This window comes from Pomacea canaliculata, linkage group LG13 (genome assembly GCF_003073045.1).
Source record: "Pomacea canaliculata isolate SZHN2017 linkage group LG13, ASM307304v1, whole genome shotgun sequence".
In the NCBI taxonomy this organism is placed as follows: Eukaryota; Metazoa; Mollusca; class Gastropoda; order Architaenioglossa; family Ampullariidae; genus Pomacea; species Pomacea canaliculata.
In genome coordinates, this window is record NC_037602.1 from 14022909 (window position 1) to 14041502 (window position 18594).

General features: G+C 41.5%; 1 protein-coding gene across 1 annotated transcript in view; it reads right to left on the bottom strand.

Moving 5' to 3' along the window:
- LOC112554462 (opioid-binding protein/cell adhesion molecule homolog) overlaps positions 1 to 15584 on the bottom strand; it is a 59225-nt gene extending 43641 nt beyond the window's left edge. The window contains 2 exon segments of the mRNA XM_025222242.1: positions 12896 to 13212; positions 14726 to 15584. Of these exon segments, the coding sequence (XP_025078027.1) occupies positions 12896 to 12953 (58 nt within the window). The 5' untranslated portion in view covers positions 12954 to 13212; positions 14726 to 15584.
- Positions 15585 to 18594: the final 3010 nt, after the last annotated feature.

An 18594-nucleotide genomic window follows, 5' to 3' on the forward strand; every position in this document is an offset into this window, starting at 1 on the left:
GGTGATCCTGGCGATTTAGGGGAAAACAGCTTGTGCGTTCGGCAGGTTTCAGTTTTAAAAAAAAATTAAAGGTCGGGGCTATCCTTCCTTTTAAGAATTTAACATTTATCATAAAACCAAATCTGCAATTAGTTTTTACCAGATGCCATTATTTATGCATTTTCCAGCAAAAAGAAACTTATCAAAACTGATAAGTGCTGCATTTATGTGAGTCACAGCTTACTGTGTACAATTATTCAAATCCTTCACATCCTTCTTAGAGAAAATAGCAGAGAATTATTCTTTACACCCCAAGAAGTTTTTTGTGTGTAAATTCCTAAGTTTAGGAACAGGGATGGGCAAAGTTGTAAGATGATCAATATGTCCAGATGTTAGCATAAGTAGTTGTATTGGTATGTACTAAAATTCTGGTTTACTCCCTGCGGCTTTGCTTTAACTAAGTAATGGATGGACCTGATGCTGCATCCAGTTGTTGATATGCAAGTGAATCTTCCTAGAGGTCGCTATTCAAGACCCTCACTTCAAATAATAAAATTATATTGCTCATAAGTTTTTCGCAGATGTTTCTGATGAAATAGATTGCTACTGTAATGTCTAGACCATCTTATTTTGCTTTAAAATTCACATTCAATTTTATTCAGAGTTTATCTTTAGCTTTGTTTATTTTATTTCTCTTAATTTTTAAAGTCTCATGAATAGTTAATTCTTCATTGGTTATATTGTAAGTACCCTTGAATGAATGCCTTTTCTGTTACTGCGTTAATGTGTGCACAGCAGTTTGTGTATTAATTTAAAGATTTTATCTACAAAAGGGGAAAGCGGATACCCGAGTGGTTACAGCACTGGCGTCCAAAAAGCTCAGGTTCGACACCCGCGTATCGCCGCTCACTTCCCCCAGCAATCCAGCGAACGGAAACAGGGTACTTTCCCTCCAGTGGTTGGGGAGGAATGGCTTCGAGGGTGGGCACTCGATGGGCACTCCCCTCACATAAAGATATCCTGTCTTCCAAAAGAGGATTCGTCAAAACTTTTTGCGATTTTAGCTCAGTGACTTACCTTGTACAACTCTTGGTTTTTTTAAAAAGCACTCCACTACTCCCTGTCGGAGTTGGGCGATTTCCATATCATTCAGTGGCATGATCCTGTCCTACTCAGCCGACCCTTTCCTATCTAAACCTTGCCCCGGAGGGTCTTCTACCAACTCAACAGCAGTTCGTTATTGATCATATTCTTTAAAATGAAGAAATAAAAGCTTTTGATATCTGAACCAGGTCGTCAGATTACGACATTAGATGAACTGTGGACCAGATGAACACAGTGGCTTCTAAGGTTACTTCCGCTCCTCCTATTCTCAGTAAGTAGCTACTATTTCAGAGTCGTCTACCCTTTTTAAGGACATTTTATTAACGAAGAAGACTTCAACCTCTAAGTTATCTTTCACCAGCCTCGGTTTTGCGTGACATCTCCTCTCCATCCCCCTGTGTTTGTGTGGTCGGCATATCCCCGAGGCTTTGTTACCTCCGGTCCATGACTACGGGCCTATGTAGCGATGTCGAGGCTGCTTTGACATGCTCTGCAAGCCGCCCATGGGACCTGCCTTCCCGGGGTCCATTTCGCCAAATCGCTATCGCAGCGCCCCCTAGCGCCCACGGCCGGCGATTAATCCGCCTCCCACAGTTCGCTCGCTCGTGAGCCTAAACGACCGGTCAGAGACGCTTACAGTAAGTTATTTACCAGTTGATGCGATATATATTCCCCTCTCGCCAGCCTCATTCCTCAGTCTAATCTTGGCTGCTTAATGGCAGACAAGTTTGCCTCTTGCACTTTCATCCCGACACTCGGCCAAAATGGCGTCGCAAGGAGAAGTGTAACCAAGCGACACAGCCAGTGGTGGCCAAGACTGGTGGAATGAATAACAGGTACTGACTGTACCCCACACTTACCTAATATTGTCACAATGGTCTTATAAACAAATTTGTTCACAACATGGTCACGTTCAAACTCTCGTTGACACGAGACTGGCTGGGGTGAGGAACTCCGATAGAAACATTGGTGTACGTATATTCCAGTTTTCTACGATCACTAAGTTTAATAAGGATACCTCGTCAATTATTCAGCGCATGCGCACTACACACTCGGAAGCAGAGGGTCACTCGGTTGACCCACTCAGCTGCCGATACCGAGACAGAGAGAGAGAGGTGAAAGGTAAAGATCCCTGATGTTGTCTATAAATTGTTGCAAAGGTGAAATAAAAGTAAGGCAGGACTAAAGTTCGCACGATCTGCTTTCCTCATTGGAAAATGTCAAAAGACTAAAATTATGGTGGCAAACGATACGAAGAGGGAAATTCAAAACAGAAAACTAAAAAGGGGAATATTTCATATCAGGATTTCACGTTGATGTGTTCTTTCGGGTAAATCTTAATATTATGTCGTGGGCATGAAAGTCAGAGAAAACACACAAGGACCACTGTGTTATCATTGTCTTCCTATTCTTGCCCCACGATACCTGTCTGAGCTAGTATCTCTTTACCACCCGAGTCGGTCTGCTTGTGCCGCCCTCGTCTCTTCAAGTTCGTCAGATGTATTTTTCCCTCTCAGGCCACGCCGGCTGCAGTTCTCTGCCCTTCTCTTTTCAAGCTGTCTCTAAATTTTATGTCTTCAGATTTGATCTCAAACCTCATCTTTTTAAGACACAATTAATATAATCAAGAGCACAGAACCACTCTGCCCACTTTATCCATCCATCCATCCACACTACTTCATCTGTTTGTTGACGTTGATGTTCATCATATTGTTGACTGTCGGTTTGTGTCTAGTCTTTCGTGCTCGTATAGGAAATACCCTTTACAAATCCAGTTATTGTCAAATTGCTTTTAATCCGTGTCAGTGAAACAGATGCACAGCTCGTGAAAGATGCTCACAGTGAGACAATGTATTAAGCTAAGGTGCGCTCTTACACTCCACGCCATTTTCCTGTTTGCGCACGGCTCTGCTAAATGATTGGATGTTGCCATAGGACACCAACCTAAGCAAAAGATCCTCATTATGAGATCACCTGGAGGTGACTGAATATTTCTTGACTATGGGATATAGGTAGTTCAAGTTGTGCAAGGGAAGTAACAAAGCGAGACATTAACACACGCACATTCATTCACGCACGTGCGCGCGCGCACATACACACACCATAACAAAAACTAAAAAAATACAGATTGTGGAAGGAGCGGAAAGAGTGAGGAGAGCGAATTCTGATAAATTCTCTTCTTGTGAGATGCAATCAGTGTGCGCACAGTCTGCAGGTTTTCTCGGATGACATGAGATATCAACATTACACTAATCGGGTGGAGGTTGGGAGGGTACTCACAGCTCCGTGGGGTTCTCATCTTCGCCTGATAGTTGGTCGCCTTCCACATCAGCGTTTCCACTTTTGGCAATCATATCTGCCAACCGCTTGAACACCCGCAGTTTTTAATGCAAAGCTTCATTTCATAAGTTTTATAAAGTATCGAGCTCAAAACCTAGTCGCTCACCTTTCAAGTATATATATATCTGACTAAATATAGTTTTGAGTATAACTGTTAAAATGAGGTGTCGTTGAACTAAATGCGATTGTTGTGTGTTGAAAGAGCGACATCATCGATTGAAGAAAGCTTAACCGAGAAGAAAATATTTTAACATGTTTAGAATCTTCTGTAGTCTAAGTTATAGCATCCTTGCTTACAGGCAGTTAAAGTTCTATAAGCAGTTCAACATTAATTATAACCTGTTCATCTTTAAATTTCAGAACTGGCAAGTCAAGTCTACTTTGATAGATATGAAAATCCCAATCTGACATTGTGTTATTTCGCTGCTGCAAGTGAGGCTGAACAGGACTCTACCCAGGCATTGCTCATCCAAGTAAACCATATTGCTCTCTACCCATAATCCTCTGTACGGATGACGTCGCCTTGCAAACCTTGCGAGTAGCCTGGCTACGTGAGAGGACAAGGGTATTGCAAGACTACAGGGCAGGAGAAATGTAGCACGTGCAAACCTTCACAACAACGTGACGACAGCCCTCGGCTCTTGGTTTCCGTCGCGAGACAGCAAATCACGCAACACACGTGCGAAGTCTAACGCTTCAACTTTGATTCTGTGATCCCAACGATCGAAAACATTTGTTTAAAAAAAAAGCGAAATGATTTTGTACCGTTTATGCCCTTAAAGACTTCTGTGTCTGTGTCTCAGATGATCTAGCGGGGGCACTCCACTCTCCGCCGCAGCAACTCGTGGTTTCTGTTGCCGGAAAGTGAGATCGATGATGTTAAGTGCAACTTGAAACGCGAGGACAGAATGCGGAGTAAATATCAGTCCAAGTGAAAAATCTGCGCAGTGCTCAAGCGGCTGCCGAAGTCTTGCTCAATTCTTTTGCAGGAAATACAAAAAAAAAAAAAAAAATTGACAAAAACACTCGCTTTCCAGTGTTAGGTGAGTTAATATATACCCGTGTGGCGTCTCGGCGGGTGGGAACGAGATGCAAGGTGTAAACTTCCGTCAATCACGTGCTTGCTGCAGGTAGACTGACCATGACTATGAGCAGACTATTCTCGGAGCATGCACTTCAGTCTTAGTCTTTCCTATTGACAAGGCAGACTGTTCTAGTTGTCTATGAACTCGAGCAAATGTCATTATTTGACATTGTCCCTATCTGAACCATGCTAAGAACATTTAAGTTTGTATTTCTAACTAAGTATTAAAATCACGGTTTAACTGTCAACAAAAAAGAATGACTAAAGCACACTGTGCAATCTTAAATGGGTATCTGGATAGAAACTATTTTTACGGTTGCGAAGAGTTGTCTGCGGTACAGCCATGAGCCAAACGAAAGTTGGCGAGGACCGCGAAAGTAGGAAATGCAGTGTGCAGAATGAATTAAGACATGGCGCTTCTGTCAAAGCCAGTGTGGATAACAACATAAACAACTTGTATTCCACACCACCGGCTCCCGGAAGATCGAAATGTCTTGAAGGTACACCCAGGCTGGGGAGGAGCTCTTCAGCGTGAAGTATGTCCAAGTTTACGGCATTCGGGGGACCTACCTCCTTCGGGTCTTCTCCTCCTGTATTGTTTTGGGAGAAATAGTTTGGCCTGCAGCAGTCTTATTATGCAATTGATTGAAAACTTAATAAGGACGACTGCAGCCGTGTTTGACACTTTCTCTCCCTCTCTGAGCTTGTGGTATGAGTGTAGGAGAGCCTGAGGGGGCAGCAGATGTTTCAATGCGTGTAATGGTGCGGACCGAAATGTTCACATTTTAACATCGTATACCGGTACATAAAACGAACAGTGGAATGTAGGGAAGAGAGAGAGAAAGAAAGAACAAAGAAGTGCAGCTCCAACTTTCAAACTAATTCTTCTCACAAGTTAAAAAATCAAACAGGTTATTCGACGAAATTAGGCACAACCACCAAAATGGAACTAAAAAACAACTAACCTAAACACGAGAGTCATTAGTTCGTCTGTCTCTCTTTCTCTATCTCTACTCACCCTGCATCTGTCCATCTATTAATTTTTGTTCTTACTTTATGTGGTGGCAAATCAGTTTCTAAGTTTAGTAAGATCACAAATAGTGCAGGCAGGGTCATGATATTCAAGATGTCTTACATCCCAGCTAAGCTTCCTACAGCAGTCATCGTATCATTTACATATTAACTGAATAAATTTGAAGCCGACTTTGTTTTTCTATGAATCGCATCCTCATCTCTTGTATCTATTTGACTCCTAACATTCTCTGAGTGCATTTAATTATAATTAAATAGCCCGTTTTAATTAATAGGGTTTGATGAGGTAGTTTTGTAAGCTGGATGTCCACAAGAGAACCTGAGACATAACATGATACTAATGACGAAGTGGCCTCACACAACAACATTTAATACCCGTGGGTAGATAAGGGACATGTTTTACGCTTAAGATGATGTACTTTCATCTTCGCATTTATTCGCATTCATAAGTTCATTCAATACATCTCTTTTCCCTCCTCTCTCTACACTTCTCTCTAAAAGGTTGTTTGCGCTGGTATTAATTTGCCATAGCAAAAAATGTAAACACGATTAACTCCATTTTTGACCTTTTATTTAATCTCCTATTCTTATTTCAACGAAAGAACCTTCTTAAAGAAATAGGAAATTAAGAAGTTACGGACATGAAGAAAAGGGACGTAATTAAGCCGGCTGGAGCTCGTGGCAGACACCTGGGTAATTACGCCGAGAGTTCACGAGATGCTTGGGAAGAAGAAAGATGTTGAAGAGAGAGTGCTTTTCAGCTGTCTGGCGTGATTAAAGTGTCAAAATAATTAAAATCGCCTAATGACCATTTGTACATTCATAAGAGGAAAAGAAAATAATCTGAAAGTAGAATTAAAATGCCTAATAATTAGTTGTAACACGCAAAGAAATGACGAAATTACACAAAATGTTTCAAGATATATAGCTGAAGCTGAAATGATATCTTCCAAGGTGACATTTTCATGTTTAAAAACGTTTGCTTTTAAAAGCTTTCATTCCAGCTTTCAAGGACAATGTTAAGAAAGTTGCTCACACTGCAAAGAGAGAATACGCTTTTCGATCGGTGATAGACCGGATGAGTTAACTCTTGTTATCTCTGCTCAACCGCTCTCAAAGAGTTAATAATCTGTTGCTGGACATGGAAGAGAGCTGTTTTCTGTACTGTGTATTTACCTTGCGGCTTGTGAGATGACTGAGCATCACACAGTCTGCAGGCAGCAAGTGTCTCCACCAGAGCTCAGTCTCACTGAGAGGACCAGGTCTCGGATCGTTTAGCTCCTGCCTTCATTAAGTCAGTGGCACAGAGGTAGATGAGCTTGTGTTTCGATACAGGGCCAATCACAGAATCGAGAAAGCGGATCGATAACGTTCCTGCTTTTTTTCACTGTTCAGGTTTTTTAATTTCTCTTTTCTTTGCTCTCTTTTTCTCTTTCTTTTACTTTCTATCATTCTCTTTCTGATAACAGAAAGAAAAAAATGCGAATTGTTCGCGTGAAATATTGGACCACAAGACGGCACAGCCAGATGTCTTCCCTTTAAGACTGTTAATGATAAGAATGGTAAATTATTGGATGAAAACCAATCAGCCAACAAAACCAACCAACTAATCAAACGAAGTAAACAAACCAACCAAATAACCAACTAACAAAACTAACCAAACCAGCCAACCATCAACCTATCCAACCAAACTAACCAAAACAAAAACGCCAACCAACAAACCAACCTAACAGTAAATAAACAAATAAACACACAAAACATAGGCAACAAATATAACAATACTGAAAACAAATATTATGACATAAACACTCACATCTGCATTAGTTGTTACATAGAGACGACAGAAAAACTCAAAAAAGATAAATTTCAGATAAACAAACAGATTGACAGACTTAGAAGATCATCTACAATATAGCTGAGATGAACTGTGAGATGGAAGTCGGTGTATTGCACGCCTGTCAGACAACAAGAGCGTGACAACCTGTTGACAACTGTAATCTCCTGATTGCTTGGGCACTGAGTGGGAGGCTGTATCCACAGTGCACACAAGTAAGCGTGGGATTTACAGGCTAGCTCACTGCGCATGCGCAACAAACGGTGTCTGATCCTAGCAAGATGGAGATGCTGCTGTAGTGTAGGAGCTGAGGAGGACGAAACAGAATATAGTAGCCACAGCAACGATCTCAATACCACTTCTACCAAAACTCTACGAGCAGTGGTGTGAAGACTTGTAGACAATACGGACATTCATGTAGACATCAACTCCACAATAGACAATACAGTTATGGACATTCGTGTAGACATCAACTCCACAGTAGACAATACAGTTATGGACATTCGTGTAGACATCAACTCCACAGTTAATTATACTGGCCATCAAACGACTGCATCAGGACAGTCATACTGGTAGAACCAGACAGCCATCTTGGCAATGAGACACAGGCTGTATTTTATGCTCAGATAGACATTGGCGGATTTTAAATATTAATGCTTGTGGAAATATCTGACTTTAATTTTGAATTCTATCTCGTCTTTATTCCAACATGCCAGACACAGCCATGCACGCTGTGAGACGGAGGTACGTGGCTCTGGGTATCCACGCGGACTCGACGAGTATTAATGTGGATTCGTTTTCACCTTTGACATTAAATCTTCTTATACTGGAGGAAAATCACAGCAGGGTTTCAGATATTTTTGTTATTTTGCAAATTAACTTTTGCCAAATAATCTAGGGAGAAAGATTCGTCGTCAAAGTCTCATGTTACGCCATCTGGAGGAGAATTTCAGTCAGCAAACAGCGCGTGCATGCGATCTCTCCGTGATATCTACGTTCCTGCAACGTCGTTAATTATTTCTTCACTTCATCAAAAACAACAGCGACACCTGTGCCTTCTCGCCACAGGTAGGAAATGTGAAAGGATGGTGACATAGGTGTTTAGAACAAATACCTGCAGCTGTGACGATGTACAGGTTGTAAATGGAATAAACACTTATTTCTAAAATGTCAAGGATAGAGTGACTAGAAAAGGAAAATATCTCAAAACTAATTTGGTGAAATTTTCTGTCACTCTCACCAGAAAACTACAGAGATTGAAAATAGTTCACTCTCCTCACTGTCAGAAAAAATGCAAGAAATCCATATGACGGCTACAACCTTCTTCCACTCATGCTGAGACCACACGTTGATGTCTTGTGGATGGAGACCTAGATGTTGCTAGGTAGCAAAGCAAACATTACCAAATTCTCAGAACACAAAACCAAGACTCCATTTAGCGTGACTGTCGATCCTCTGTAACCAAGAAAAAAAATGTCCAAAAAAGAAGATTCAAAACTTCCTCACGTTCACTCCTCTCTCCTCTCCCCAATAAAGAGGCTAACATTTTCTCTGAGAAAACCAATAAGACAAAGCAGTGTGGATCGGGCTAACAATTTTCTACAGCTCAGACCCCAGATAAATTAACCCGCACGCTGTTTGCTGCCCGCCATTATGCACGCCAACAACAACGCCGACACGTGAAGATCGTTACGAGGACGCTCCGAGGGCCCAGGTGGTCAGCCTCCACGTCTCCTGCAGCCTCATCACCAATATATCCACCTCACCTCACAGTATACACCTCACGAGCATCATCCAAGTTAGCAAACACATTTCGAGTTCATGCGTCGGATGGATATTTAGAATGGAATGATAATTCAGATTTTAACTTATTTAACAACTTTGCATCTGCCGGAAGGTCGTTCAACAAGAAGAAAGATGCTCTAACAACTGGATGAGCGTCTAACAATCGTTTTGCATTTTCTTGTGGTCGATGAAAAATTGCAAGTGGAGGGCCGAGTCCTGTACTTTAGCATGCATCAGGCTGGTGGAAGACAAAACAATACACATCTGTGTGTGTGTGTGAAGGGGTGGGGGAAAGGTCTTCCTTTTTATTGTCGGATAAACTAATAAATTGTACATTAATGTATTAGATATAAATAAAACATCCTTTTTTCTCAATTTTTCAATAAATGACAGAGCTTCTCTGATACCTGAAATTTCTAATTCTCAAAGCACGAGCTTTGCTCAAACATCGTTTCTGCACTCCATGTGCCATTGACTTTGGTGAGCAGAGGTTTGTCATAGTCGGCCTCTCATACCACGTAAATATTTGTTGCGATGTGTAATTTCTAGCTTCATTATTTCACCATTCAAGAGAAGAAATAACATTAAGAAATAAAACCTTGCGACTTTCAATTAGTTCATTAGGCGGCATGCTTTGATTCTTTGAGGGTTTCGGCCACAACACTTACCATCATCTACAGCGGAAGCACGTACGTTACCAGAGACATGCGTCAAGCCAACACATTTTCATATAGATGTTAAAAATAACACATCAATATAGAATATACTCCGAAATTTTAACCAAACTCTAACCAACCAGACCGAAGAAGCACAGAAGAAGAAAGACAATCCTGCTCCAAGTTACACAGTCAGGGCCAGCAAATCAATCTTTCTTTTCTCCATCGTCCAGTTGGACGTTCAAGCCTGAGAGATGTTGGTACTACTCCTGGTTAAAAGGGTCCTACATCAAACCTCGTAAATCAACGTTCTTCATTCGTAAATTGAGGCGGCGATAAGTTCAGACATGTTATATACAAAGCTGGATCGATGTTTTCTTAAACAGACGAGGGCTCTTCCAAGATGACTGTAACAAGCCAAGCTGGCCTGGCCAGCCAACTTCATCATGAAAGCAGACCTGATGTAGCCAAGTTTATTATGACAAGCACAGCTGGATTGTCCCAGTCTGTTATGGTGAAACAACAAATAAGCATTGTGTGGGTAGTGAGCACTTTAATCGGATCATTCCGAGTGCGAGTCACATTCGAATATTGTCTGGATGAGTCTTACTCCCATGTGAGGACATTTTGCATCGCCGAGGAGTCTAGTCCACTGCTGTGGAGTATTGTTTGCATTGACTGCATATTCCCAGAACAACTGATAATACATCTTTTTTTAAACAAAAAACCAAATCATGTTTAACTCCTCAAATGTAATTTTGGGATGGATTCCGACAGCCAATCGCTATTTAAAATATTGCTGTATCACAAACCTAAGCGGTATTCTCTTCAGGACATTTTCTTATGAGTAATCCACTGAGACCAATGAGAAGATTCAGTTTACTCTCAGCCCTCAGCATTTAAATGGATCGATTTGGTCGACGTGTGTGTTTGTGTGTTTGTTGTGCACTTACATATGCGTCACAGACAAACTATACTGCTACTTCTATATTTATAAGTTATAAACAAGTAGAAAATAATGTCAGAGGTACATATAAGATATATATATAGAGAGAGAGAGGCAAAGAAATTATAGGAACATTAAACAAACATCGCCAAGCAGTATTTTCCAAAATTACTAGATGAAAATATTAAACGATATCAGTTTCCAAACCAAAACTAAATGACATAATTATCAAAACTACCTCAACAAAATATTTTAAGTAACATTACCTTTTACACAGCTAGGCTGTTGTTTTCGAGAACAACATAGCAGATTTTTTTGACAGTTGTAAAAAGCGAAAAACGATTGAGCAAATCGGCGATCTTAGCGATCCTTGCGGAATAAAATCTCCCTCCGATCGATTATCTGTATGACAAAACTCGAGGGAATTAAGAAACAGAACGTTTCCATCCAAGACCACGAACCACTGACGATACAAGCTTCTGGACAATGCACGCGCACAAGAACTGGCAGAACACAAGTTTGCGACATCACCTTAAGTGGATTAGGGCGAGAACTGCGAGCTGGAGTTAGCTTGCATGAATCGTGTGCATCTGTTGGTTGCTTTGTGAGAAGAAATAAGTGTGTCTGTGTGTGTGTGTGAGGGTAAGCAAAGTGAACAATGGACGCAAATGAACCACTGTATCCCCATCATATTCCCTGTTCTTTGAACTGAAATCACATTTTTGACCCTTTCGGCAGATGCTTTCGCTTGAATTCCCTCCCATCCCACATCGAATAGACTTCCCAGAATCCAATGGGTTATGTGACGCTGATAACATGAAACATTTTGGCTAAGAGTCCACCGGAAGTGGCTGGCGCTGGTGTAGCAGAGAAAAGCATGCGCGAGATTTTTAAGGCGTGAAGAACACGACGAGTCGCCGATGAGGGCAAGGCGAGGGAGGAGGAGGTTTTGACAAATTTCGTCCTTTACGACCAGTGGCTTCATTTGCATTTCCCAGAAAGCCCCAGGCGTCTCCGGGTTTTTACATTTTTCCCCCCTTACTGTGGTTCCCCGTATTTGTGAGGGAATTCCATTTGTGAATTACTCATCTCATCCGCGAAGCATAAAATTCTGTCACGACACTTTGTCTCTTACTTGAGTTTTGCAGGAAGAGTAAAAAACAAAATCAGAATAAAGATAAAAATGTGTCCACAATTACATATCTTTTTCACGGGTTTTATAAGTAGTGGTTACAATAACAGGATGAAATCATCAACAGGTGGAGGCAATGCAACAGGTGGAAATCGAGATTTAGAGAGCAAACAAACTGATGGCATTACAGAATGTCGAGAGAGTTGTAAGATACACTCACACATATCAGTCTCTGCTATTATGCCAAATATATTTTTTTTTTGTTTATGTATCGATCTGAAAATGAGAGACAAGACTATTTGTCTTTGTAGTCAGAACAGGAAGAGTTTTCAGAATTGTGCTCTTATTACAAGAAAATAAACACAAATAATTTTTTTTAAAGTGAAACAGAAATTTGTGGGGATTGCCAGGAAGTCTCCGCGATGCGTGTTTTCTGCTACAATGAAATCCAGTCGACAGAGCAAAGTGATAGAGAGAACACGAGGGCGGAAAAAGAAGGCGAATCTTCGTGACATCAAAAGAGACTCAAGTGTGCATAATAAACTAGCTGCAAAGTGCAGCACACAAAAATATTTAATTGAATTTGCTTTAAATTACTCTATGTGATATGAAACACTGCTGCAAGAAACAGACCTAGGGATAGAAACTTATGCGGGTGAGGACGATAGAAAATTCTGTTTGCTGGTCAGTCAAACCGGGTGTCCGTTTCCTTGACAACAGTCGTCCCTCCTGTCAGGACTGCAGGAGTGCACTGAGTCGTCAGGTAACAAACACTTTACCTTACCATCCATACAAAAATGGTTTTGAAGTCACCTGAAGGAAGTCATAGTATTGATTCTTTTTTCAAACCTCAGGTTAATGTGTGAATATAGTCACGTGCAGATTTGGGTTTTATTCGTTACGTAACGATGAAATTTCTAAAAATAGGTTTCTTTGACAACAACTGTGGGACACTACATCAGCGAGCATAATTTGTCAGCAACAAGTGTTTTGCAGCTCTTACCTGTGTAGACTGAGAGGAGCAGCATCTGCAGATGAAGCAGCTCCAAGCAGAGGTCCATGGCGCCGCCCTGGTCCAAGGGATGACACTCTATGAAACTCCTCCTCTCCTGCCCCCACAAGCACTGGGGTCGTGCGCAACAACCCCACAGCCGTCGCCCCCACGTCGGCCCCGCCTGTCATACACCAGGAGGCTGAGTGACGAGGTGTCAGGGGGGCTTTCACGGCCTGCTGGCCTCACGCGGGGCTTAGTGCGCTCATCACTTCACAGCAAAGACCAGGATGGAGATGAGTTTGCAGTGTGTCGACTGCTCCAGCAATCTGAAAGAACGGGGAAGCTGCTAATGATGGTTTACCAGGCTCTGCCCCAGCCTCCTCCAAACAGAGGAATAAAAAACATGTGCTTCGTCTGTTTCTTACATGTTTTCGGGTAGTCCTCTGATGATGATGATGATGATGATGATGATGATAATGATGATGGATTTAACTGACTTTAAGCACGCCTGTCCATCACACTGAAAGCTCAAAGCTCGGTTCACTGGCAAAGAACAAGTAAGCTGTAATAAGAGGTGTGAAGTCTGCAGTATGATGTGATGTTTGCTAGTAGTAAACGAGAGGTCGGCCATCTCAGTCATCATGTCACTCTCGTCAGTCAAGGCATGTCAGTTATGCCAGCCATGTCACTCGTGTCAACCAAGACCTGCCAGTCATGTCACTCTATCAACAGTGTCAAACAACGATGAAAACGTGATAAAAAAAATTATGAGTCGACTAAAATCGACTATGTCTAGTACTTCACACAGAAAATATATATTTTTGTCCCTTTTTAAGACAATGTTAATTAATTGACTAAATCTGGAAAATATTTACATGAACGATCATATGAAAAATTTGTCAAACAGTCACTAGTTCACAATGTGCCAGGTTTAAGGTACCTAATAGTAGTACATCGACTAATAGAGCCAACTTAATATGAGTGTGGTTTGTTTTATTACATGAAGCTGACAATGTTAACAAATTTCTGTAGGTTAATATGTGTTCAACATTTATTCCACTATACAGCATCTCATAGTCAATGTACAGTCTAGACGAATTGTAATTTGCTGCAATGTCTTTCTTTGTGATTCCCGCTCTTTGGTGTTCCTTTTATCGGAGCCGCTGATGAATACGAAATAAAGCGAAAGGAACTGAAAGCTTTGCATCTGTGTATCATCTGATTCATAATTGTTTCAAGAAATGAAAAACACAATCTGGGATTTTACAGCTAAACAATGTTTTTTTTTCAATCTAAAGCAGCCAGGAAAAATTATGATTGTCACCAGAAAATATCTCTTTGTGAAATGATACACACAGATGCGCGCTCACACATACACACACACGAACGCACGCACGCCCTGGCATTGGGAGCAAGGGAGACAATGAGGCAGCAGACAGTGAGGCAGAAGACTGTCAGACAAACAGCCAATAATCTCATACACGCTACTTTAGCTTGTTTCCGCTACCTGCCCACATTATCATTACCCGCTTACTCATGATTAAACAGTGTCTTGCGGGAAATCAGACCACTGGGGAATAATTTTAAAATCAATGACAAACGATAAGTTTCATATCCAGCGAAAGGAGAAAAGAATGGCTCGGAGTGACATCAGTCCTATGTAAGCCAATGAAAAAATTTTGACGAACGTTTCTAGAAGACCTAGGCTGCAACTTTAAAGAAAAGAACTAGTCTGAAAGAATTCTAGACCTGTCTAAACTAACTGGAGGTTCGTCCTCTGCTATCGCTGCCCGAAAAAAGTAGTTTCTGTAAAATATTAAAAACGAAAACGTCCCAAACCTGCAAGTCTTGGTGCCACTTTGCAGAAGAGAAACGAAGTGTGATGCGGGAGTTGGACAGAAGGGAAGCCAAGTCCTTGGAGGCACTTTTGACAAAAGGAATCAAAGTCTTCGGCGGTCCTTTGCCAGAGCAAACGGAAGTCTTCAGCGGCACTTTGACGGAGCGAAGCGAAGTCTTTGGTCGCGCAGAGGACACCGCTAACTCCTGGCCACGGAAAGCAGACACCAGCGGCGAAGACACCTGTCTCGGGGGTAGCGCTGGGCTGGAACCACGCAGAAAGCGAGTGAGAGAGAGAGACAGCGCGCCTGCGCCCGCGCGTGCGAGACTCACAGGAAGAGAGAGAGAGCAAAGAGTCAAGCTGGCTGGAAGAAGCGTTGTATTCCGTCAATCACGCTCCCTTCCCCCCTTACTCTTCCTCTTGGCCAAAAGCGAGTCGAGTATCCACCAAAGTACAAGGACAAGCCGAGTGGAGGAAGATCGTGGTGAAGAACAGGGAGGTAACTCTGCGCGCTTCTTTGTCGGGTCCCCTTCTCCACCCCAACCTACCCCCCTTCAACGATAAGACTGGCTTGGGCACAGCCGGCAAACTGGCTCTCGGCACCCGCCGGAGTTCTCTTGTTAACCCATTAGCACCCGGATGTCGTGAGCAGTTACGTCTCGCGGCCGTGTCTTCGCTCCCCTGGGAGCCGCTATCGCGTCTTGTATCCCACCCGCCCCCGGGGGCTGGGCTCCCCTCACGACCAGCGCTCGGACATGCGAGGGTTAAGTTTGATCAGCCTCCCGCGAGGGGGCGACGTCTCCGCCGGTGTTAAACGAGCTTTGACATGGTGCTGCTGCACAGACGGGTGTCTTCCGATGCCGAGTGTCGACAAACACAATGTCTAATATTTCGCACTGCACGCGCAGATCGTATCTGACAACCGCGCAGTACACTAATATGTTCATATCACATTTTGACTAATTTAAGGGTCTGTTGTGGTGCATTTCTTTGTCCGTTGATTAATAAAGTATTGGTTTTTTATTTCCTGTCTTGATAAAATTCATCGCAGATTACTTGTACTATATTCGAACTACAAGCTTACAAATATCAACATGGACAAAGAGAAATCAGCAACTGACATCAGAATTGTACTCTAGACTTTTTAGATAAATAAGTTTAGCATGTTCCTGGAATGGTAGTTACAAAGAAGTGGCAAAGATTCCCTGAGGTAAAGTAGCAGAAGGCAACATCCGCGGGGTCTCTCAGTGCGACATAACTAGGGAGTCAAGGCATTTTATTCGGTTTCACAACTTTGTCTTTGAGTAACAACTTACCCTTGCTTTGTCAGTACGACCTCAAGACTATATCTAATAACATAATTTATTAACTAACAACTTACAATTAAAAATTAATATGAACTTAGATTTCTTGCTATGTCGATCTCTGCAACGATGCTTTTTCTCATTGTTTATCTCCACTGATATTCTTCGTCCTTTCAAGCAAAGAAGTATTATTTAATAACAGCAAAACATAATAAAGTTTTCGTATGCAATTTTCTTACAAAAATATGTTCGTATATATGATATTATTTATCTTAATATCCTTAGTTTAGCAAACGTTTTTTATAGATATAAAAATTGTATTTTTATTTTTCACGTGAAAAGGGTGTCGCTATCATCACTAAAAATAATTTGATGAAAACAGTACATCCGAAAGCATTCAACTTAAAAAGCATAACAGGTCGAAGTACTTGGTCATAATTAATAATTTTTATAAGTTGTGCTATATACATGACAAACGGGGTTAGGTTCACACGCTGAAGCAAAGTAGCAAAACTGTAAACACGGATCCGGTGTTGTGAGGATGTTTTTACTACCAAAGATATCCACAATGGCGCCAGGGACAGAAGAAAGAGTCAGGCAGAGAAGATACACAAATGAACCTTGACCTCCCCCTCCCCCAGCTTTCTGTGGTGGAAGACGACTGCTCCTCCCTGACACAAACACCACAGATACCAAAGTCTTCGCTGGCAGCGGCAGGCCAAACCACACTAATGTCTTGGTAAGTCTGGCATCAGATACCAGGAATCAGTACACAGCTTGTGGGAAGTGTTTTTAAAAGAATCGGAAGGGAAACTGGAGAGAATCGTGACCGAGTGCCCTTACAGGCGCATAGCTGATTGCATTGTTAACATTGAGGCGATGCTTTATGGCCGACACTCAAGAAACACGTGTCGGCAAACTAAGGGACTGCACCCTTTCTTGCAGAGTCGTCGGCCTTATTTTAGGTTTTATTGTTGTTTTGTGTGATTGTTGTCTTTCTTTTGTTTTGTGGTGTTATTTTAACTGTTGTCTTGTTGTTGTTGTTTTTATTTTTCTTTTGTTCTTGATGTCTTGCTGTTGAGTGTGTCTTTTACTATTTTGTATTGTTTGTGTTTGTTATTATTATTTTTTGTTGTAGTTTAGTATTCTTTCTCGCATGTTTATTGTCTTGTTGTGTTGTACATTACGTAAATTTTTTTATTAGATTTTGTAATTATGTGTGTTGTCTTTGTTGCTTTTTTGGTATTGTCGTTTTTTCTGTTGTTATGAATGCAATTAACAAGCTTATACCTTTTGATACTTTGCTATTATTTAATTTTTGTTTTTTACTGTTTTTTATTGTTTAAGAACTGGCTGATATTAAATACGATTTTCACCCACATAGCTGACACGTCTATCCCAAACCTGCAATCTCCAGCCTTCTGTCGCAACCACATAGCCTCTTTTTTTCAAATTTCCGAAAAAATGCGAGATTCCATCATAAGAATGGCAGGCAGTGTCACTTTTCACAGTTTCGATTGCAAGGAGCTTGTTCCGCGGGAAAGCACCCAGCGAGAACACAATTTCCTTGCAAACCTCAGGCCAGTGCAGCTCAGAAAGCCGCCAAAACCTTGACATTTCCGTCCGCAAATAAAATCTCTGGCTTCCATGTTTTCACACACGCATCTCCAAACTGTTCGTGTTCCTATTCCGCTCGCGTGACTATAGGGTACATCATGAATATTCCCCTTACCACAAAAAGAAAACGTGTTGGAGGTGCGTCGTTCATTCTCCTTTATGAACCGCTTTGCATATCTCTTCCAATTTCATTGTTCTCATTCTTTTGTGAATTCTTGTTGGACAATTGTAAACAAGACCTGAAGGACGAGTGTACGTGTCTGATTGTACATGACGGAGGACGAGGAACTGTTTGAATTGACTTATTTGGATGGGGATGGGGTTCTCATGCATTTTTGTCTCCTGGTGAAATTTGCAGTACAGTAGATATTTATTGTATTGTATTAAACTTTAATTTTAGTTATTTTTTAAATTCAAAAAAATTTTGTATCACTCGTTTTCTTATTTTCTTTTGCTTTATCTTCTTGAATCCATCGGCTCTTTAAATTCCTCCAAGCATCTTAGTGCTAAAAGCATGCTCCTTAGGAGTGTGAGTATGCGCTTTACAGATTTTTTATTTATTAATACTAAAGAAAAGATTTCAGATTAGCTCGAGCTTTAAGAAACTGCTTCATCCAAACACGTTGGCTCTGAGAGTTGGACCTGGGCCTGCCTGGCTGAATCTTGCCACCAGACACAAGCATGGATGCTGAGAGTGTCCCTCGCTAACAAACCACGTAGGCTCGACTAATTACACATCGCCATATTTTAATGCCACGTGCAGTGCCAGTCCATGGCACTAGCTGCATGCACGATGTAAACGTTTCTCTCTGAAGAGCAGACAAAACTAATTCGGACTTTTTTTTTCTATCGGCAATTCCTTGTAGAGTTCTTGTCCCTGGCAAGCGAGAACCAAACCGCTAATTCACTTTTGCCTTTCAAGGAAAGGATCTTCTGACATTTCTCTTGTT